Source organism: Megalopta genalis, unplaced genomic scaffold (genome assembly GCF_051020955.1).
Source record: "Megalopta genalis isolate 19385.01 unplaced genomic scaffold, iyMegGena1_principal scaffold0027, whole genome shotgun sequence".
NCBI classification, from domain to species: domain Eukaryota; kingdom Metazoa; phylum Arthropoda; class Insecta; order Hymenoptera; family Halictidae; genus Megalopta; species Megalopta genalis.
Genome location: NW_027476097.1, coordinates 2,206,670 through 2,230,305, shown reverse-complemented (window position 1 = coordinate 2,230,305; position 23,636 = coordinate 2,206,670). Strand labels below are relative to the sequence as shown.

The window sequence follows — 23,636 nt, the reverse complement described above, 5'->3', positions numbered from 1 at the left end:
ATACCCTAGCCGATTTCAAGGATCCCAAGCACGTGGGCCTCCGCCATAAAACCCTCGCTCATCAATCCTCAACAGCATTGATGATTTACGTTGCTTTACGTTGTGTCGCGTTGTTGCTCAAAACAGTATTACGTTGTTCTACGTTGTTATACATTGTTTTTACGTTGTTTTAAATTGTGTTTACGCTGTTTTACGTTGTTATACCTTGCTTTACATGCTTTTACGTTGTTATGCATTGTTTTACTTTGTTTCGCATGATGATTTACGTTGTTTTACGATGCATTACTTTCTTTGCGTTGTTCTGCGTTGTTGCTTAAAACGGTATTACGTTGTTTGATGTTGTTATACATTGTTTTTACGTTCTTTTATATTGTTTTACATTGCTTTGCTTTCTGTTACCCAGTTTTTCTTTGCGACGGATTGATGATTTACGTTGCTTTAGGATGCTTTACGTTCTTTGCATTGTTCCGCGTTGTTTTTTCAAACAGTATTACGTTGTTCTACGTTATTATACATTGTTTTTATGTTTTTTTATATCTGTTTACATTACGTTCACATTACGTTGTGTGTTTCTTGGTCGCATTGATGGTTTACGTAGTTTAACATTGTTTTTCTTCGTCTTGCGTTGATTATTTTCGATGATTTACGTTGTTTCACGTTGTTGCTTGAAACTGTATTACGTTGCTTCACGTTGTTATACATTGTGTTTACGTTGTTTTATATTGTTTTACATTGCTTTACGTTGTGTTACGTTGTTTCCATTTTTTTCGCATTGATGATTTACGTTGCGTTACGATGCTTTACGTTCTTTGCATTGTTCCGCGTTGTTGTATAAAACAACGAAAAAACAATGTATAACAACGTAAAATAACGTAATACTGTTTTAAACATCAACACGGAACATTCCAAAGAACGTAAGTCATCGTAAAACAACGTGAATCATCAATGCGAGACAAAGTAAAACAAGGTAACGCAACGTAAAACAATGTAAAACAATATAAAACGACGTAAAAACAATGTATAATAACGTAAAACAACGTAATACTGTTTTAAACAACAACGTGAGACAACGTAAGACAACGTAAAGCAAGGGAAAAGAACGTAAAGCAACGAAAAAACAAAGTAAAACAACGCGTAAAATAATTTAAATCATCAATGCGTGACAAAGTAAAGCAACTTGATGCAACGTAAAGCAACGTAAAACAATATAAAACAACCTAAAAACAAAGCATAACAACGCAGAGGAACATAAAACTGTTATAAACAACAACGTGAGACAAGGTGAAATAACGTAAAGCAAGGTAAAACACGTAAAACAACATAAATGATGAATGCGAAACGAAGTGAAACAACGTAAAGATGGAGGTTGGAAAGGTGGAGGGAGGTAACAGGTGGAGGTAGAGATAGAGATAGAGGTACATACGTAGCGGTAGAGGTAGAGGTACATGCGTAGAGGTAGCATTTGAGGTAAATGCGTCGAAGTAGAGTTAGAGGTACATGCGTAGAGGTAGAGGTAGAGGTACATGCGTAGAGGTAGAGGTAGAGGTACAGGGGTAGAAGTAGAGGTATATGTACAGACGTAGAGGTGGAAGTAGAGCTAGAGGGAGAATTGCAGGCGTTGATATAGAGGTAGAGATAGAGGTTCATGCGTAGACGAAGAGGTAGAGGTTCAAGCGTAGAGGTAAGGGTAGAGGTAGAGGTAGTGGTACAGACGTAAAGGTAGAAGTCGAGTTATAAGCGTAAATGTAGAGGTAGAGGTAGAGGTGGAGGCACATGCGTAGAGGTAGAGGTTGAGGTAGAGTTAGAGGTGGCGGCACATGCGTAGAGGTAGAAGTTGAGGTGGAGGTACATGCGTAGTGGTAGAGGTAGTGGTGGAGATAGAGGTAGAGGTAGATGTACAGGCGTTGAGGTAGTGGTAGAGGTACCTGGCGCAAGGGTAGAGGTAGAGGTAGAGGTAGAGGTACAGGCGTAGGGGTAGAGGGGATGTTCGGACACTTTTTAATGCATGGAAAATGTAATGACATTGAAACGTTAAGAGGCTCAATTTAGCAGACAATCGCCGAAACAATATTTCATAAATTAAAATTGGTTGAAATGGTAAAGAGAAATTTAAAACAGAAACCATACCTTTTTAACTTTTTTTATTTGAGTGATTAAATTATGTATAACATGTCATAAAAGGAATCCAATTGTTATTTCAATCTATTGGTTAACTCTATAAAGAAATAATTGTACCGTACGAAGAAATAATTGCGTAATCATGAAGAAATAATTGCGCATGAGGTACAGTAAATTCTCTCCAATGGTCCCTCAGCTTCGAAATGAAAATGGACAATTTAGGAAGAGGAGATACGATTATTCGAGCATCGTGGCTCGTTTTTATAGTAAACAATTGTAAAAACAAGCCACAAGATCTTTTATTACTCGTGTTTAATAATCGTAATAATCGAAATTAATAATCGTAATAAATATCGTATTTAATAATCATATCTCCTCTCCCAAATTGCCCATTTTTGTGCACAATCTGTGCGTCAATTAGGTAGAATTTACTACAGTTTCGACTAATAAATGTACAATCCTATATTCCACGGTCGGCTAATAGCAAACCCGGAATCAAGGACGCATTTCCCAGAATCCTCTTAACGAAGGAAGCGGAACCCTTCCGGAGGTGGAAATTTCCACGGTGGCCTGGATCCTCGGAGCGAGGGTGGTGCGAGAAGGGGCTGGGCGAAGGCGACGGAGACAGCAATCCGCGAAGGAGGACGCGAAAAGCGATGGGAAAACGTGGCGTCGTACGGGAGTACCGAGGATTGGTCGAAGAAGAGGGGCGAGCGAGATCGCGAGGGTGGGAGATGTGGAAAGAAGATAAAAGTAAGACTTACCCTTGCCAGAGTTCCGCTTCCTCGCCCGTGTTTCCATGACGTTGACCCGAGAGGTTCCTCCGTCGTCGACGAAGAGAACGACGCCCCGCGCCACGCCGCCCGGCGGCGTCGTCCCGCTGACGTTCGAACTCGCCGCCGACGCGCGAATACGTGCCTCGATCGCGTGTGTCGCAGCCTCATACCAGACCTCCCGCTCTGCGAACAGACATTTTTCTCCATTCAGGGAATGATTTGTATCGTAATCCCCTCTCCCCCCACGAGCATCGAACCTATCTTAATTGAATCTATAGTCCGGGCGCGCTCGACCGAGCTATGAATTTACGTGGAAAAGTATCATCGTCGAACTCGCGGCTTCTTATCTTAGCTTGTAATGATGTTGATAACAGAGAAAATTTACTTTGGCGAGTTTCTCGAATTTCATTACCCGTAGAACTCCGTTTTTGCGAGCTCGACGGCAGGCTATAGAATCTGCGCAGGGTGGTGGGGCCAGTTACTGAGTGCTAGTAAATTACTTTGTGTTTTGTTTATATTCGAACGTAATTAACTTCTTTTTTTATTAAGCTGTGTAACACCCTACGGGTTTATTAACAATATATTTTGTAATATATTATTACAAAATTAATATTACGTGTACAATATATTGTACAATATTATTACATATTACTTTGGATATATGAAACTTGTCAAGTATTGTATCTAACGCTCAAGGATAACAATTAACTTCATGTTTGTCGAATAAGGTATATCACATTTTTGTATTTAAATTGAAATTGATTGTTTCTTTGTTAAAATAAAACATGCAAAAGACAAAAGTTCTTAAAATACGGAAATTGTTTGAATTTTTAGTACTGAATTAGCGAGACCTCCTGTCAAGAGCTTGCGAAAAAGCTTAACAAAATGGCGAACGAATGAAGATCAATGTTCGGTAAAATAAATCGTTGCAGTCCCTTTGAAAGGTGTAAGTTATTGTAATTTACTGTATATGTTTGATCTTCTTCATATTTTGTTTAAATACTTCTATGAATTACAAATATGATATAAATATCGAAGTATATATCCTTCTTTAAACAGTTAGTTGTCTTCGACAAGTATACTCGTCATGAAGAAATGGCCATAATCTATGTTACGACGAGTATACTCGTTACGAAGAAATAGCAAAAATTTATGTCACGACGAGTATACTCGTCACGAAGAAATAGCAAGAATTTATGTCACGATGAGTACGTTTGTCATGAAGGAATCACAAAAATTTATGTTACGACGAGTATACTCGCCATAAAGAAATAACAAGAATTTAGGTTACGAGTATACTCGTCACAAACAAGTAACCGATTAACAGTGCTGTTAGATTGCTTTCAACTTACCAAAAATCGCAAAAATGAAAACGAACGTCTAGTCAACTCTTGTTTGTTGCTCTCAAGATAGTGAATGTTTATATCGTATAAATAAAATATTGCATAAAATTCTCTGCATTTAGTGTTTCATATTCCGCCGATCGCTCTCGCCACACACGCATAAAATCCGCAGCCCGCTCGTTACACTGTCAGCCATATTGAATCTCCGTCTGTTCCGCCGATTCCCTCGACGCTAATGTATTAAACGTTTAAATATTTTAATGCGGCAAATGGACATTCTCGATAACGGAAACCGAACTGTATCAAGATGTTATTAGCTGCCGAGGGGGATTCGCGAGCGCTGAAAACGTGGAACGACGATGATGCTAATCTTTAAGTACCGTGCTTCTTCCCGGGCCAGCTCGGCTACGTTGGAATTGTCATGTTGCAGGCTGAAATCGCGCCCCCTGTCTGCGACAGAAGCGTTTCTCGTTTGAATGCTGCCGAAGGGGCCGGATATATTAATTGAATCTGTTAGTAAAACGGACCGAGTTCAAATTATTCCGCGGAAGTCGTTTGCCGCTGTTACCCGCGGAAAAAAGATCGCCTCGCCAGCGCGACGAAAGCCGCCCTGAGACCCCTAACGGTCATATGAGCGCTGGCTTTTAATACGGGAAAATTACGTTAACCGAGTCAAAAAAGGAACAGAACGACGGAGATTAGAGTCTTCTAAGGGTCGCGTAAAAATCGTGGAATTTCGCCGAGAGTCTGATAACTTTCAGGGCGACTCGAAGGGAGAATAACCAACGGAAATCGTCGACTCTTAAAGCGTCCGATAAAATGGGAAAATAGAATGCATCGAACGGACAAAATTCTTATCAATTATCACAACGTTAAATTAATTTCTCCGTCCGTGTTTCACTCGATTATTATGTCTGACCGCTTCGCCGGACACAGATGCAACTAATTTTACATAATTAAATTGTACTTAACATTACTCGTGTTATACGAATTCATTTGATAATTAACCAACCGGCACGGAAATAATCAACGATCTAATTGTACGAAATTCTTTTCTTTTCTTTTTTGCAATTATGTGGAGCGTATTTGTTAAACTCACTAATTATTTTAATTGTGCACACTCGTTACACGTCTACGATAAATTGTCTGAAAATTTTATGAAAAATTGAAATTGTAAGCATTAATTGCAAGATTCTGGAGCTACGTAGAGATTTCATTCGTTTTCGAATTATTTTATTCTGTTGAAAATAAAATAACGGTATTTTTGTATCGTTTACTTAATTTTTCTTCTCCGTTTTCCGTTTGACCTACTCATTTTTGTCACAAATGCATAAAATCCGCGCTCTAATGATAAGAGCACACGTTCCAACCGGCGTAAAATAACTTTTGTTCGTCCTCGCTGTATCCTTCGTTTTATTAGTTTATAAAAGTAACAATGCGATATTTGTTCTGATTTTTAACAAATATTATTGCAACGTTTGCTGCAAGTAACATATAAATTGAATAAATAACTCGTAAATGTATCTCTATACGATATAAATAATCGTAAATTAAAGAATTAGAGACCCATCATTTTGACAGGATCCGTAAATCTAATGTTAACCCTTTGCACTCGAAACTATTTAAACTGTAAATATAATCATTTTTCTCACTTATAGTATTTTTTATTTTATATGATAAAATGCATTTTATGCATATGAAATTGATTCTTGGAACTCACACAACAGTTATTGTTATTATATAATTATTATATAACTATTATATATTATATAATTTTTTTAATCTAAACTTTGTTAATATAAACATTATCTTTAAACGTGATGTAACAAATTTTAGTGGTGCCTCTGAGTCACCACTCGAGTGCAAAGGGTTAATCAAATACATTTACTAGCAGCGTCAAATTTTGTCACGAAGTATTATTTCCGTTCCGTTGCCTACGTGACGGAAGAGAGACCATTCTGGCCGAACATGATAATGTGATTATCAGACAGTGGCTTGTTATACTATCGCAGCGTGTTTAGGGCAACCTGATGTGCAACTAGACGGAACAGTTGACGCAGAAAGTTGGCCAGATTTGTGCAGGCGGAGATTTTGTTCGATGGCAGCGTCGCAGAAAATGTATTAAGGTGAACGACTGTTTCCTGGAAACTGCGCCACTCCAGGATCTCGTCGTTACGGTTTGCTTATAAACACATTGCCGGCTAGTAGCCACTAATGGGTAAGTTTCAACTGCGCCCTACCTACCAAACTACCATATCCTGTCGCGATATTGGCCAACCCCGTATCTCCATGAAAGCAAGATCCGATACACGTCGTGCTACAGAGTTACAATCTGTGCACCCCTTCGGAGACATGTTTCTACTCCGGAACTACATTAAGGAAAGCACCTGCCGTGTAAATGGCGCTACAGTACTATCAACGGAGTGTTCGCGTGTCTACAGAGTGGCCCGAAAGTAACGATAATATTTTCTACTAAATCTTGAAGTTATATCGAAGTTATATATATTACTATCGAGCCCACAAAATCTTGAATCTCTCAGGGTGTCCCAAAAATGTCTCGTAATCCGGATATGGGAGGTTCCTGAGGTCATTTGAAGCAACTTTTTCCTTTGCGAAAATTTTCTCCGAACCTTCGTTTACGAGTTATTAACAAAAAACACTGACCAGTAAGAGGCGAGCTCGGCCGGCGCGCGGTGGCCCAGCCAAAGAGGGCACGGAGCCTAGTTCCGCTCAATGGCTCGGCCGCCTCGCGTCAAATGATTTCGCCTCTGATTGGTCATTGTTTTTCGTTAATAACTCGTAAACGAAGCCGCGGATTGCATCTTCGCTAAGGAAAAAGTTGCTTCAAATAACTTCAGGAATTCTCTACTTTCGGATTGCGAGACATTTTTGGGACACCCTGTATTTGCTATTCGTTTCAACTGCACTTTGCACTTTCTTCTGTTCTCCAACATCACAGCCTGGCGAAAGAACGGTTCAACAAAATGAATTGAATATATTATTGATATATAATTGAATATTTGAATCCGCAAATATTTGACAGTATTAACGAGTTAGAATTGACGTGCGCTACATATTAAAAACACGAAATCTCGTTTTTTTACGTGACAAAGATCAATGTTCGAAAGTTTAACGTTGTCAATAAATATAACGGGATAAATCGAAATTTTCTTCTTTATTAACATGTGTGCTATCAACATTACAAATCGATAACGATTCCGTATTTTCTGCAAAGAGAATTAAATTAATTTTACGAAGGCAGTTAATTACAGTCACATAAACCCTACCGTTAATATTCAGAAAATTTGCGATTCTACTTTGTTCGACATTTTCCATATTTCGTGCAACGGACGTGGCGCATTTAATAAAATATTGTATGCCATGCTTCTACTAAGTTTGTTTTTGTTTTTGAAAACGATGAATCGACGAGAGAAACTGCAGATATGTAAATTACTCTCTTCGTGCACAAAGGAGAGAGAGAATATGTGTAGTTTCATTTTTACTAGGAAACATTTAAATCACGCAACACGGTGCACGGAAGAGTTATGAAACAATACTGAAGTTATTCTTTTGTTGTGCTCAGCATTGCAGAATATATTGCAATGCCCGAAACGCGTGTATAAATTTTTATTCAGGAATATGCATCACTTTTGTCCGCATGAAGCAACAACTTTTATCAAGATCAGTGAAACGAAATGAATCCTCTTTTGATAATCACTTCGGAATCAATGCAAAACTGTATGAAAAGTTTGTACTGTTGCACTGAGCAACAAGGTTCAAATGGATATTTTATAAGGAATATAGACAAAAGGCATTATTAAAAAATATTGGATATAAAACATAAAGTGCAATACTTTGACCATTATTTCTGCAGAGTGTAAATGGTACGGTATAAATTACTTCAAATATTATTTATTTTGTATTATATACATAATATAAATATATTCTGTATACCATTGTATTATATATATGTTACCGCGAATGACCGAAATTGGAGAATGTCGACTTTCACCGGTGAATGTCAACAGATACCAAATACGTCGGTGAAAAATCCAATATTTCATTACATTGTTGTACATTCGGACCCTCTCCGGTGTGTGTCGACAATCACAGATATGTTCTGGTAGAGGTCCAAAACCTGTGTTGAAGACACCTGTGTGAAGTGTTCCACAAATAAATGCAATTGTAAAAGCAAGAGACTCTTGTGCAATTCAAAGTGTCATAATAGTTTAAGTTGTTGCAATAAATAAGATTTGAATCACATAAGTAAGTAATTTTTTTATTACTATTATTTTCTTTTCTCATGTAGAATGTACCGTGTATTTTATATTCTTGGTCATTCCTTTCAGAAAGAGAGGCGAAAAAGTTACGTCACCCTTGTGGCGTTTTATAGCAACTGAATTACGGAGAAGAAAATATAAATCTCCAACATGTTCAACATTCACCATTAGTGCATGGTGAATGTCAACATTTACCGGTGTAAGTCAGAAATAAGGGTATTTAGCAAATATGTCGGACATACACCAAGCGACTATGTGAATGTTGACATTCACCGGTGAAAGTCGACATTCTCCAGATTTCGGTGTTTCACTGTAACATATATAGTACAAAATAAATAATACTTGAAATATATAATTAAAATGTATAGTATAATATATAATAAAATATTATATATATTACAATATTATAATATTATACTATATAATATATATAATAAAATATACACTATAATATATATTTCTTATAGTATAAACAGAATTAGTAACAAATGATAAATAAACGAAATTGATAACAACTGATCGCCAATATTTATGCAGCATAATTTATTATTCCATTCTTACATAGCAGTGAATCGTGTAAAAAGAAACAATCGCTGCTGTATATTGTAACATAATTGCATTGGAACCTCACTAGTTGCAGTTTCGATACCGGCACGTGATTCGCCTCGGTTGAATGTGATCAAAATACGTCGGTGGCTGTTGTGTAATTACGGGAAACACGTGGCACAAGGTACTACGTTGTCTAACATAGTAGCATCGATAGTATATAGTGGAGATGAGTGATTCCGTATAGTTGAATGATCGCCTCGATAATTCCAGGAACTTGGTCACTTGCAGATTTCATGTGCTTTCGTGCAACTATCGGGGCTCTACCGCGCAATAGATGAAATTCTATTGAAACAGGAATGCCAATAATGTTCAATTTATAGAATGATTCGTTTACTTTCCAGACGACACGAAAATAAACGAATATTTATTTGCTGTAGCTCGTACATTATTGTTAGACTGCGGATCTTCACGCGAAATAAAAATTGTTCGTATTAATTGCAAGAGAGTCGAAATCGAATGATTATATTTTTTCTAAATTAAACCTACCAAGCCGGTCAGGATGACCGGTTTTACATTTTGTATTTTAAAATTCCTGAAGTTATAGAGACTTTTTCATAAGAAATTATTAAATGAATTTCACAGTCCGAGTATTCGTTGTAATAAAAATTATGGGAAGTCTAAATAGATTCGGTTTTATCGTTCTTACAGAGAAATTCGTCGCTTTTAGTGCTCGGTAGGTATAGTGTTAAAAAATCTAATAAGCTAAAACTATAATACATCGACATTCATAAATACTTTTAATTTGTCTGCTGATTTAAATTCGTTGCTGGGCTAGTAATAACTCAGTTTTCACATACAGATGTACCAAGGAAAATGGCTATTTCAAAATGACCGTACAAAATTCTCGAGATTTTAACAAAACAAATCATCATTCGAAATTCTGAATCAACGGCGGCAACATGGAATGCCTCAGGGCCTTTCCTTCGCGTGATTGGACTGCTACAGCTCGCAAATAGTAGATTTCATTTCCGAACTCCCTGCAGTAGTATCACAGCTGATTCTACGCAATTTGGATCCTGAACCTCTTCTCGGCGCCGCTCAAGTGTCGCAGGAATGGTCGAATGTCTGTAGGTCGGATCCGAACCTGGGACGAACCGCAATGCGTTACAAAGAACGCGCGGAGAGGAAAATGAAAGAACGTTTCCTTGGTGAAGGTATTGAGGAGCTGAGAGTGACGGTTCGAAGGAATCTACCTAATCCCGCGCTGGTGCAAAGAATTGTGGCTCACGCTTGGATCAAAGCCGAGGAGGTATTTCGACGAATACCGCGAGGTTTTTCAAACCATGCTGACAATAGGAATGGGGTGAAGACTGTTGCAATAAGACGCGGCAGATGTATTAGAATGGCGTACAATAGAATATTCTATTTTGACAAGCTTGCGGTAGCAAGCTTATTATTTAGTTCCAATAAGTAGACTGCGAATCTTTATGGAAACTTTCGTGAATTTTTGTACAAAAATGGTAAAAGAAAGGCGAAATTTCTTACGTCAACTATAAAATGCTTTCTGGTCAACGTGCGACAATATTACAAAGATATTATGAATTAATCTTTGAATTGCTACAGAAAGATAATGAATCAATTTTTGTTATGCACGATTATGTGAATTTTAATGGGTAAAAATCAGTTCAATAGTAGTAAAAACGCAGATTTTGCTGTTCCGTAACGTGGAGCAAAGAGAACTTTTCACCAATTTTATTTTGATTTGCTCGAGGCAACTTTTTCTATCATCTCCAATTTATTGTCTAAAAGGAAGAATATTTCAAGCTTATTGTGTAGAATATAGTACAAAATCAGGACACGCGTTCAAAAATACCAATTTTACCCTTTATAAAATAATGTTACTGAAAATTTTAATTTGTCGAGCTTGCAGCGGACAAGTATTCGTATTATTTTTAATATTTCTGTTACAGAAGTTTTGCATAAAATGCAAAAGCTTCAATCTGTAATACGCCACGATGCATTTATTTTACATTGACGATCTTTCTAACTAAGAACGGCTTTTCAAGCTTGACGAAATAATTCCGTGTCAGTTCTATATATCCCCACATGTTTGACATGGAACTGTCGAAATTATTTCTACAATTATACGCCCGGAAATAATAAGGAATTTGTATAGCTACGTATCACGGTCCCAGCTCGCATGCACTCGTGATATTGAGAGCTCCGAAGCCACATTCGTAGAACACAACTTACGGAGAGGAGTTTCACCTCCGGTTAAGTTCTATGTGGTCGGGTCGCAGTGGAAACTGCTGAGCTCCGCGCAGGTGCGAAAAGTTGCTCTATATATGAGGTACGAAGCCAAGGCAGTGTTTCCGACAATTCCTCGAAATCTGCCAAAACGGATTTAGGATAACATAAGCTCCTTAGTAGTAATACGTAGAAAATGCATCAGAATGTTGTACCACTCTTCGGAGAAAATATTTCAGCAGAATGCTTAAACGCGATTGTTGAAATAAATTATTACAGTCGTCGTTGAAAACGAAGATTATTTTTAACTTTAACATGGAAATAATTGCTGTCACTGTGAAAGTTTCTAACGTTGATCGACGCGAATAAGAAAAGAGTGGAAAATTGATTGAAGAATAAATCAAACGGTACGAAATATTGGATGTTCTTCTGTTTACACGTCAGAAACTATATCACATAATTTCTTTATTCCGTATCTTATAAAAATATATATAATTTTATATTAATATTGTCTTTATATATGTAGTGTTATTAAACAGTATATTACTATAATAATTATAATAATATTGTATATATGTTCCGGCCGAATCGCGGACCGCGGGTCAACGCACGTTCGACATTCGATGTACGCCGTCTCGCCGTTTTTGTCGAATAAATGGCGAGGCGGCAAGACAATAACACGATCGACGTGCGTTGGCCCGACCGTCAAACGCTCGCCTCGGCCGAAATGTATACGCGGTGTTTTTGCCTTAGGAGGCAATGACCGGCCTTCGACGCCTGACGATGCTTCTCCTTGAACATCGGCCAGGTGTCTGTATATACTGCCGCAAATTTGATAACGGGGGATTTTTGTCGACAACATTATCGCTTATAGACCAGTATTATTCTGCGCCCTTGCGCCCATACGAAGCCGTGCTTCCATTTTATAGTCTAAGTGAAGCCGTGCTTCACTTCGTAACAAATTCGTAGCCGTGCTACACTTTATACGTCGAACGGAGCCGTGCTCCAAGAATTGTAAATGAGGACTGTGGAGTCCAACAAATAAATCGTGTCGTCTCCTCACGACTTCCGGCGGTTATTTTGTGCCGTGCGCAACAATATATATACAAACAAAGTTAGTATAAAATTTAATATATACCTTTATAATTATTATAATAATATACTGTAATATAATATATACTATATTATAATAATATAATAAGTTATTAGACACTGTATAATTATAGTAATTATAAAGCCAGACGTCCGTTCTATCGAATAGAATACTTTTTACCAATAGTGACAGTAACCCTACAACAATTGCATTCTCATTTCACAGTATGCCTGAATGCAAGTTTCTTCTAAATTAAGTACAATTCGATAGAATTATGTGGAAAGTGTATGTCCAGTCGAACTCGCTCCTGATTGGTCGAATCACAGTTCCGGAACGGTCACCGAAGCGTGAAGCGTGACCAGGGATATATATATACCCCAAATTTTGGCAAATGGCTCCATTCGTCGCCTTGTATCTGCATCAGAAATATGGAGTACTTCAGGAAATTCCTTAATGTGATGGGATGGCTCGACCCTACCAAGGTGGATTTTATTTCCGAACTTCCGCCAGAGATGTCGCAGTTGATCCTACGCATGTTGGATCCTCGATCTCTGCTTTGCGCTGCTCGAGTGTCAGGTAAGTGGTTGAATGTCTGCAAGGATGATCCTATACTCAGACGAACCGCGAGACACTACAAGCAGCGCATAGTGCAGAGAAAGAGAGAACGTTTTGCTGCGACTGCTGTTAAAGAACCGAGGGCGACGGTACAGAGAGCAGTTCCATTTCCTGCTCAGGTGAGAATGGTCGCACCTCATGTACAAGCTCGGCCAGCTTTGACAAATTCGACGTGTGCTCGAATGCGTTGCAGATCTATTAGATTGTAGTGTTTTTTGTATTAATAAATTGTTTGACCTGACATTTGCTCCTTTCAGCAAATAAATACTATTATTATTATTATTTAGTTAAGTAAGTGTACATAACTTTTAATTTTCTGATGTATCTTGACCAGTTTCTTTAATAGAAGCAATATTTTTTTAGGTTTATCATAGGACTATTAATAATAAATCGTATCTTGTATAGTTGTATTTTGACCAGCTGCTTCTATAGTAACACTTTTTTTCTAATTAGTTCTAATATGACGTAACTAAGATTAACTTAACATCATATTTGACGCAGCCAATGCGAGTAAAGAACAACTATAGCAGATCTCTACACCGACAGAATGAAAGTTCACTTATCCGCATTTCATACGTATATACAGAGTGTTTAAAACGTTTTAAAGACGTCTGGTGTAGAACATTCGCGACAATCAGAACAATCAGAACTTTCAGAAGAGTTCTCCAAACATTAACGGCAGTCACTGTATCGCCATTAACGTTCGTACAACTTTTAAAACACAATAACTTTTTTAGAACTGGACCAATCGACTCGAATTTTATTAAAATGATTTTGCAATTGCTTGAAATGACAAAAGAACGAATAAAAAAGCTCATGTTCGAACATTCAAACTCGATTTACTCGGAAACTACGTGCCGTACAAAAAGTAGCTATTTTATATTTTGTTTCATGTTTTTCACAAAGAATCACCTGGCGCCCGGTTGTGCGCATCTTTCAGGGAGTTTACATTTTATGTCATGTGAAAGTACGAAGGGCCCTCTTTCAATCCATCCCGAGGTGAATTTTTGGCGGAAGAAGGACGAAGGAATAAATTCTGGTACGTTCAAATTCATTTAAATGCAGGAGGATCAACTGCATGAAAGTCCAATTTATGAAGTGCAATTGCTGCTACTGGGCTACGAGGAGCGAATAGAGGAACTTTTGAAGATTTGAATTCTCTTAATCCGTGGATCCGCGTGCAGCTGTAACGGCAACACGAGTCCTATCCGCGCATTACGTCGACTCGTTGCGATTAATCCACCGAAAAACAAGGCAGCGCAATTTGTATCTCTCCGTATATCTCGTATTTATACGGGAACGTGTAACCAGCATGCATTCCGGCGGACAGGTGATGTACGCTGTGTTTCGCGTTACACAAGGTGTTTATACATGTACGATTTAGATGTGTCTCAGGAGAAAAAAAAAGTAGGAGTACGCTTCTCGCACGCATACAATGTTTGCAGACTTTTATGCGAAATAAATATCTTTTAGAAAACACGTCTTACAGCAAAGTACCTTCGCCGATAACTTTAGTTATTTACAAACGACGCGCGAATCTTTTTAAACTATCCTTTTATCGTTCTCAGTCATAAAAATATCGTGAAACTATCAATCTGAATTCGAAACGGTCGTCAAACGTCTAACAAGTTCGCGCGAAATGATTATTAGATCTACCGGAAAGTTCTGTCCGTTTTTGAATTGAAATATAACACAATTTTCATACATTTAATACTATTTATTGTAGAATATACTTTCCATCGTTACTTATGACTTCATGCCAGCGCGATGGCAACTTCTAAATGCCATTTTTAAAAAATGATTTATTTCTAGAAGCAAAAAACTCAACTAGTGCTTGGTTGACATCAGCTTCAATTTTGAATTTTTTTTCCTGTAAAAATGTTTTGCAAAGAGAGAAACAAGTGATAATCGGAGGGTGCTAGGTCTGGAGAGTATGGTAGATGTGACAGAATTTGCCAGTCTAGCTCTGCGATTTTCTAACGAGTCGCCAAAGCAGCATGTGGTCTGGCAATATCATCGGTAGCCATGTTTTCACGATCGCGTCTCGCTTAATAATGACATGAGACATCTTTTTTCAGTTTATTTAGGAGAGTACATGTGTGTAAATGCAATAATAAAGAGAGATAGTCATATATGTCTCAAATCAACATGTGCATATGGATTGAAACTTGAAGTGACACTATCGGACAGAACATTCCGGTAGACCTAATAAAAAGGAACGTGGTCCGTTGCTGCTGCAAACGAAGACGCTACATCGAGTGATCGAAGCCGATTATAAAAACGAGCGTACACGGCGCGATCCATAGAATATTTTAGCCGACGGTTTACCGTCCGAACGATTTTTTCGCCGTGTCGTTAACCTGAACACTGTGAATGGTTGATGCTTGGACGACGAGAGCTATGGATTTATGGCCGCTTGGTAGTCGGTGACGCACGTGTGCACGGTCCGGCGCCGGAATTTATTATGACGTCGTTTACTGCGTCTCTCGATCTCCTCTAATCTTTCTCTTGCGGCCTGAATCAACTGGTCGTGTAGTTTCCTCCATTTGGTTACCAAGGTTACATAGGTTGTGCCTGGAGTGGAGCTAACTGCTGATGGTACGTTAGCCGTTCGTCCAAACGTCAGTTCGAAAGTTGTCCGTCCGGTAGATTCGTGGACACTAGCGTTGTAGGCGAGTGTGATGGGCTTTACAACTTCGTCCCATTCGAGTTCTGTGTGCTCCGCTGTGGCTGTTTTTAGGAGATCTTGAATCACTGCATGAGCTCGTTCAAGCGATCCGTTGCTCTGTGGGTGCCAAGAGGTTGTCTGGATATGTTGTATCCCGAGATTCTCCTAAAACTCTTGCATTACCTGGCCGATAAAGTTTGCACCTTGATCGGTGAGTACAGCTTTTGGTGTTGAAAATGTGTATACATAGTTTTCGAGTAACCCGTTGACCACGTCTTCTGCTCTGGTCGCAGTGAGGGGAACGAGTATGAGGTATTTCGTGAGCTGATCCTGGATGCTGAGGATATGTCGGTTGTTTCTCCGTGTGACTGGCAGTGATCCGAATATATCCATAGCGATTTTGTCATTAGGTTGTAGTGGTGTATCTGTAATAATGTCGGGGTGTGCGAATGGCGTACGTTGTGTTTTGTTGCGTTGACACACGTCGCAGGTCGTAATGTATCGCCTTACGTCCTCGTCCATTCCTCTCCAATCGTAGTTCATTTTGATTCTTCGAAGTGTCCTTGTGTCCCAAAAGTGTCCACTTGTCGGCGTACCATGATTTTCTGAGATGATCAGTTGCTTTTCTTCTGATGTGAGCCTTGTGTTTCGCTTGGTTGGGACAGCGGTTTTCTTCTTTTCTTCAGCCGTGAATTGCAGCATCGCAAACAGGCGGTCTTGCTCTCGCGGCGTGATAGATTTTGTTTCTCCGCTGTTTCCAAAATGAGGCTTCGTGAAGGTAATTAATCCACGCTTCCTCGTTGAACGTTTCTCGTGGGGTGAGAATCACGTCTTGCTTGCCAGTGGCCACGTAGCTGGCCATTGAAGGCGTCTCGACTGCCTCCCAAGCGACCATGGGGTTGAACTCTGTCGTTGTATGAGTTCGTCCAGTTCTTCTTCATTGGTCATGTTCACCCTGGACAGGGCGTCGGCGGCTTGGTTTTCTTTGCCCTTTTTGTAGTCGATCTCGTAATCGTAGCTCTCGAGCAGCAGTGTTAGTGCACAGCACTAATGTCTTTATGACACGGACGTGCATAACCGGCTGTTTTTCGAGCCCAGGTTTTTTGGGAAATCGTTTCTCTCGGTCTCGATGGCCGGGACTAGTTATAGAGAAGGAAAGGTTCCGAAGGGTCAGCCTGACATTGTTTTATGACGGTCATGCCTGGAGGAACTTTCCTGTCTTTGCCGGGGCCTTGCGGCCGTCTGCTTTGAAACGGACCAGCTGATTGGCTATTGCCAAAATCGGGCAGGACCAATCGGCGAATAGTGTAGGTGCGTTGGAGGGATGGTAGTCTGCTACGAGCGAGGGTATTCTCTGATAGAGCTTCAGAGTTGTAATAGAAGTCGTAGCATCAAGACATCCTGACCAAGGGTGTACTGTAGTCAGGGGCTCAATACAAAATAGCAGGCAGAATCCGGTTCTTTATTTTATACAGTCCACAATTATAGCGTCATAATTCGTCGCTATTATTGACGACGCTGTGACGTCCCAACATTTTGGTCCTTCGTGCCGGATACTTGCGGATCGAAACTTTAGTCCTTGGGTTTTCTCAAGCTGGTATTCGGCCTCTGTTTTCAACTGGTGATCTTTAGAGGAAGATTTCATCAAGCACGTTACAACCTACGCCTCTTGGATATTTTGGAGACCACGAAGCTGCCGTTCAGACACGGACATCCTCGTTGACGGAACAGTGGGACTCTCCGAAGGATACAACTCTCGCATGGTCAAGAAGTCTACGATTAGTCAACTACGCTAACAAGGCTCGTTTCTAGGAAATCTCAAATCATCGTTGAGATTTCATCAAGAACCTCACAACCTACGCCTCTTGGATATTTTGGAGGCCACGAAGCTGCCGTTCAGACACGGACATCCTCGTTGACGGAACAGCAACACCAAGGCTCCTTTCTACGAAATCTGAAATCATCGTTGAGTGAGTAAACGAATCATCTTCCACTCCCAATTTCCTTCCTGTCGTATTCTACTTCCATTAAAATGGCATCTGAAAGTAGTAAATCACAAGTTTTGAAAAACTTGAAAAGGAAGCGTGCTACCATTAAGTCGCAAGTAACGCGTTTAGGAGCGCGCGTTGAAACTACGGAAGGTTCAACGCTCAACTCCCTCGAAACCCTCACCACTAGATTAGATCAGCTTCTTAGTGCGTATGAGGACACACAATTTGAGATAGAAGGCGAAGATGTTTCCTCAGATCATGACGCGGAGAGAGACACCTTTGAGAAGCATCACGCTACCATCATGAATTCAATAAATTTACGCAAAAATTCATTGAGAAACACGCATAGACCCAATCTCGCAATTAGGAATTCAACAGAATCTCCAAATACTATTAAGGTGACACAAGCTAGCTCTTTACTGCCACAAATTCAAATTAGGCCATTCGACGGCAACCCATTAGAATGGAACAGCTTTTGCGATACATTTGATTCGCTGGTCCACCAGAACGAAGATCTACCGGCCGTACAGAAATTCCACTTACTTAAAAACGCCTTACGTGGAGAAATAGCGTCGGTGATCACCCCGTTGACTGCATCAGAGGAGAATTATATAGTTGCTTGAGAATTATTACAAAAACGTTGCAACAAACGTCGGCAAATTGTGTATGCACATTTAAAGTCTTTGTTGGAATTACAAGACGTTAAGGTAGATTCCCCGGACAGATTGCGCGTGTTAGCCGAGCAAGCTGAAGTGCACGTAAACGCTCTGAAGGCTCTGTAACAAACCTGTGCAACATTGGAGCACATTTTTAGTTTATCTAATCAGTAACAAGTTAGATAGGAATACCCGCAGAGCTTGGGATCGCACGTTAGAAAATCACGAGTTGCCGCAATTTGGACAGCTAGTCGAATTTATAAATAAACATGCGCGCGGAGACGAACGGAACAATAGCTTTGCTCGCCCGAATCAGCAAACCCAAATAGTAACGCGTTCACGCGAAAAACAACGCCATTTAGGGCAAACTTTCGTAACCACCAATTCGCGAATTGCGTGCAAAATTTGCAAAGGAGAACATTTTGTTTCAAGCTGTCCGAAACTTTTAGAAGTAACCCCTGGAGATTGCTTAGGCATCATCAAAAGGGGAAAATTATGCATCAATTGCTTGCGGAGCGGTCACACAGTCGCCTATTGTAGATACACTAACTGCAAAAAGTGTGGTAAAAAACATCATACTCTTCTACATATTGCGGAAAGGGAAACTAATAGTCAATCAGAGATTGAGAGACCCTCCTCCCCATCACCCACGCCACAAACTTCGAGATCCTTTGCCGTTAATAGTTGCAACGAAGTATTATTAGGGACAGCGACCGTTACCTTTGTAGCTCGCGATAAGAGTGAACACGATTGTCGTGTGCTGTTAGATAGCGGTTCACAAACAAATTTCATAACCGAAAGAATGGCCGATAAGCTACAATTGAGAAAACGGGAAATAGATTCTTCGGTAGGTGGAATTGCCAATGTCGAGACCCGCGTCAAATATCTGGTCAATGCCATAATTAAATCACGCACCACCCAATTTAATGATACGGTAACTTTAGTGACGCTTCCTTCCATCACTGGAATGCTACCTTCGCGCCAGGTAAAACGTACCGAAATTGATATTCCGACCGAAATAACGTTAGCTGATCCTGAGTTCAATATTCCGGGCCCAATAGATGCAATTCTCGGGAATCAACTGTTTTTCACACTTTTATGTTTGGACGAATCAAACTTTGTGCACAAAATATTATCATTCAAGAAACATTAGTAGGTTGGATAGTCACGGGAGCTACAACCAAACAAGAACAAGTAGCAAAGGGAAAACCCTCAAGATCACTGCACGCATCCTCCTTAGACAATGCGCTAACAAAGTTTTGGGAGATAGAAGAAATAGCAGAGCGCAAAAATTTATCTAGCGAAGAACAGGCATGTGAAAATCACTTCGTTGAAAATACAGTTCGCGATGTACATGGACGCTATATCGTGCGCTTGCCATTTAACGATAGGAAAAATTTCATAGGCGAATCTCGAGGTCTTGCTCTCAAGAGATTTTATTCACTCGAACGCAAATTCTGCAAAGACCCTGATCTTCTTATACATTATAAACAATTCCTGTCAGAATATCTAGCATTAGGCCACATGACAGAAGTCAGTGATGCACGAGATGGCAAGGAGTTTTACTTACCGCACCACGCGGTAATAAAGGAGTGCAGCTTCACTACTAAGGTCAGGGTAGTTTTCGATGCCTCGGCTAAATCCTCATCGGGCGTATCCTTAAATGACGCACTTTTGGTCGGTCCCACCATTCAAGATAACTTATGGGCAATTTTACTACGATTTCGCTTTCACATGTTCGTCCTGACAGCAGACATAGAAAAAATGTTTAGGCAGATTAAAATGCATCCCGATGATGCGAAATTTCAAAAAATATTATGGCGCGATTCGAAGGAAGAGTCAATCAAAACGTTCCAATTAAATACGGTCACGTATGGAACCGCTTCGGCTCCTTTTTTAGCGGTACGATGTCTACAGCAACTAGCCGAAGATGAACAGATCAGATTTCCGAATGCGTCGCGAACCTTTAAAGAAGATTTCTATGTCGATGATTCGCTCACCGGCGCATCTACCTTCAATGAAGCAATCAACTTACGCAATGAGTTGATTGATTTAGCTAGAAATGGGGGCTTCCATCTACGTCAATGGGCCTCAAATAACCATAAGTTGATTAGCGATTTAAAGGACCATGACGATCGACAAGCGATATGCTTAGATCTCAGTCAGACAAAGAAAACTCTGGGAGTTTTTTGGAATCCATCCAGTGATTCCGTAACTTACGCGGTAAACTCCTTTAGCGAAACTAGACTCACTAAGCGACTAGTTTTATCTCAAATAGCGCAATTATTCGACCCCCTTGGACTTCTCGTGATTATACGGGCAAAAATAATTATGCAAGACATTTGGAAGTCGAAAGTCACTTGGGATCAACCAATTCCGCAGGATATAGCCGAGGTGTGGTTAGAAACCAGAAATGAACTGGCTCAATTAGACAATTTTTCGTGCCCTCGGAGGGTAATGTTAGAAACCTCACGAGAAATACAACTCCACGGCTACTGCGATGCTAGTGAAAGGGCCTACGGCGCTTGCATATACATTCGTACCCTAGACCACTCAGGTAGGGTACGGGTCTCTCTATTATGCGCAAAATCCAAAAAAAGTAGCCCCTCTTAAAATCCTATCATTACCGCGGTTAGAGCTTTGCGCGGCTAGGTTATTAACGTGATTGTATAAGGAGGTAGCGAAGGCGTTGACCAATATAACTTTTGACGCGATTAGGTTTTGGTCAGATTCAACTATTGTGTTGCAGTGGATTAGGACAGCTCCACATTTGCTGAAAACCTTTGTAGCCAATAGAGTCAGCGAAATTCAAACAGACTCGGACCCACGTAACTGGATGCACGTATCAGGACGTGATAATCCAGCAGATTATATTTCTCGCGGACAATTGGCATCCACATTTATGAATAATAAGGTATGGCTAAACGGTCCTGCGTGGCTCTCCCTAGACGAATGCTTTTGGCCACAATTGGACATTCCGCAAAGAGAAATTCTCAAGCGGAAAACCACAATAACGTTCCTTGCACGAGAAGGGACGAATGACCTGTTAACGCGATACTCTTCCATTGCGCGACTTAATAGAATTGTAGCTTACACACTACGATTCATTCACAATTGTAGATCGAAAAACAGACTTACGGGAAATTTATCAACTACAGAAATTCGCAAGGCGCATTTAGTTATCATTAAACAAGCCCAGTTAGAGGCATTTCCGATAGAAATAAACTGTTTGGAACGAAAAACAGCTATGCCCAAAGGGAGCAGAATATTAAATTTAAATCCATTCCTCGATCAGGATAAGCTTCTACGAGTAGGAGGTCGGCTAAGACGTGCCCCATTAAGTTACTGTCAAAAACAGCCATTGTTATTACCCCATAGGCACCATATTACAAATTTGATAATTGAAAGCGAGCACCTACGTCACTGGCACGCAGGCACACAGGCAACTCTTAATGCGGTCCGACAAATTTATTGGCCAATAGATGGAATGAGAGCCACAAAGATCGTCATACACAAATGTATAAGGTGTTTTAGAGTAAAACCAAAGGTCCCAGCATATATAATGGGCGACTTACCCAAGAATAGAGTCACCAGGGCACGACCGTTTCAAAACGTAGGCGTGGATTATTGTGGTTCATTTTTTATAAAGGAAAAAAAGGTTCGTAATCGTTGCAAAATCAAGACGTACGTAGCGATTTTTGTATGCTTCGTGACCAAGGCCGTTCATCTAGAACTTACATAGGACCTTACCACTGAATCTTGCTTAGGAGCATTCAAGCGATTCTTTGCCAGAAGAGGAAAGGCCACGAACATTTACTCCGACAACGGCACTAATTTCGTCGGCGCCAAAAACGAAATCACAGAAGTTCAAAGATTTCTCAGCTCCAACGAGCACAATAGTAAAATTAATCGTTTTTTATCGGACCAGGGAATTAATTGGCACTTCTCTCCGCCTCGGTCTCCACACTTTGGTGGATTATGGGAGGCCGCCGTAAAGTCTTTTAAAGGACATTTGTACAAAACTATAGGAAACGAGCTGTTCACATTCGAGCAACTGAACACCTATATTATCGAAGTAGAAGCCATATTGAATTCCCGTCCCCTAACTCCCCTCTCCTCAGATCCGAACGATCTTACTGCTTTATCACCCAGTCACTTCCTAATAGGTGATTCGTTAATGCAACTCCCTGAGTACGATTTGCGAGACACACCCGTTAACAAACTTTCGTCATGGCAACACATCCAGCGAGTGAAACAACACTTCTGGAATCGGTGGAGTAATGAATATTTACAGACGCTGCACACCAGAAACAAATGGCATATCCCGAATGACACCCAGCACAAGAAGGGTACATTGGTGATCATCCGGGAAGACAACACACCTCCGTTAACCTGGAAACTAGGACGGATCATTGACATTTGTCCAGGCGGGGACAAAATAGTGAGAGTCGCGACAGTCAAGACGGCCCAGGGGACCTACCAGCGGGCCATTAAAAAATTGTCCCCACTTCCCATTGATGACCCGGAATAAGATAATACACCCAAACACCGTTAGAACTTGTAATCACTCAGAAATTTGTGAATACTTATTCCCATTATGTATACATGCGTATTAGTGTAACTACAGTTAAGTTAGGACAGTAGTATTGTCAATCATTCGTTACAACGACAAACTAGACCAGCCCTCTTAAAATGTAAATTGAGCGGTGCACTATCAATTTAGTAATTTAGAACGTAACCGTTCAAGGTGGTCGGTATGTTAGCGCACAGCACTAATGTCTTTATGACACGGACGTGCATAACCGGCTGTTTTTCGAGCCCAGGTTTTTTGGGAAATCGTTTCTCTCGGTCTCGATGGCCGGGACTAGTTATAGAGAAGGAAAGGTTCCGAAGGGTCAGCCTGACATTGTTTTATGACGGTCATGCCTGGAGGAACTTTCCTGTCTTTGCCGGGGCCTTGCGGCCGTCTGCTTTGGAACGGACCAGCTGATTGGCTATTGCCAAAATCGGGCAGGACCAATCGGCGAATAGTGTAGGTGCGTTGGAGGGATGGTAGTCTGCTACGAGCGAGGGTATTCTCTGATAGAGCTTCAGAGTTGTAATAGAAGTCGTAGCATCAAGACATCCTGACCAAGCGTGTACTGTAGTCAGGGGCTCAATACAAAATAGCAGGCAGAATCCGGTTCTTTATTTTATACAGTCCACAAATATAGCGTCATAATTCGTCGCTATTATTGACGACGCTGTGACGCCCCAACAAGCAGTCTCCATCTCAGCAATCTTGATGATGGGTCCTTGAC

The 23,636-nt window shown here is 40.2% G+C and overlaps 1 protein-coding gene across 1 annotated transcript; it reads left to right on the top strand.

The window, feature by feature from the left end:
• The first annotated feature begins 19,860 nt into the window (after positions 1–19,860).
• LOC143260984 (uncharacterized) lies at positions 19,861–22,867 on the top strand. The gene is made up of 4 exons (XM_076527623.1): positions 19,861–19,953; positions 20,719–20,893; positions 21,819–21,994; positions 22,079–22,867. Exons 1-4 carry the CDS (start codon positions 19,861–19,863, stop codon positions 22,865–22,867), a joined length of 1,233 nt encoding a protein of 410 aa, XP_076383738.1.
• The last annotated feature ends 769 nt before the right edge of the window (positions 22,868–23,636 follow it).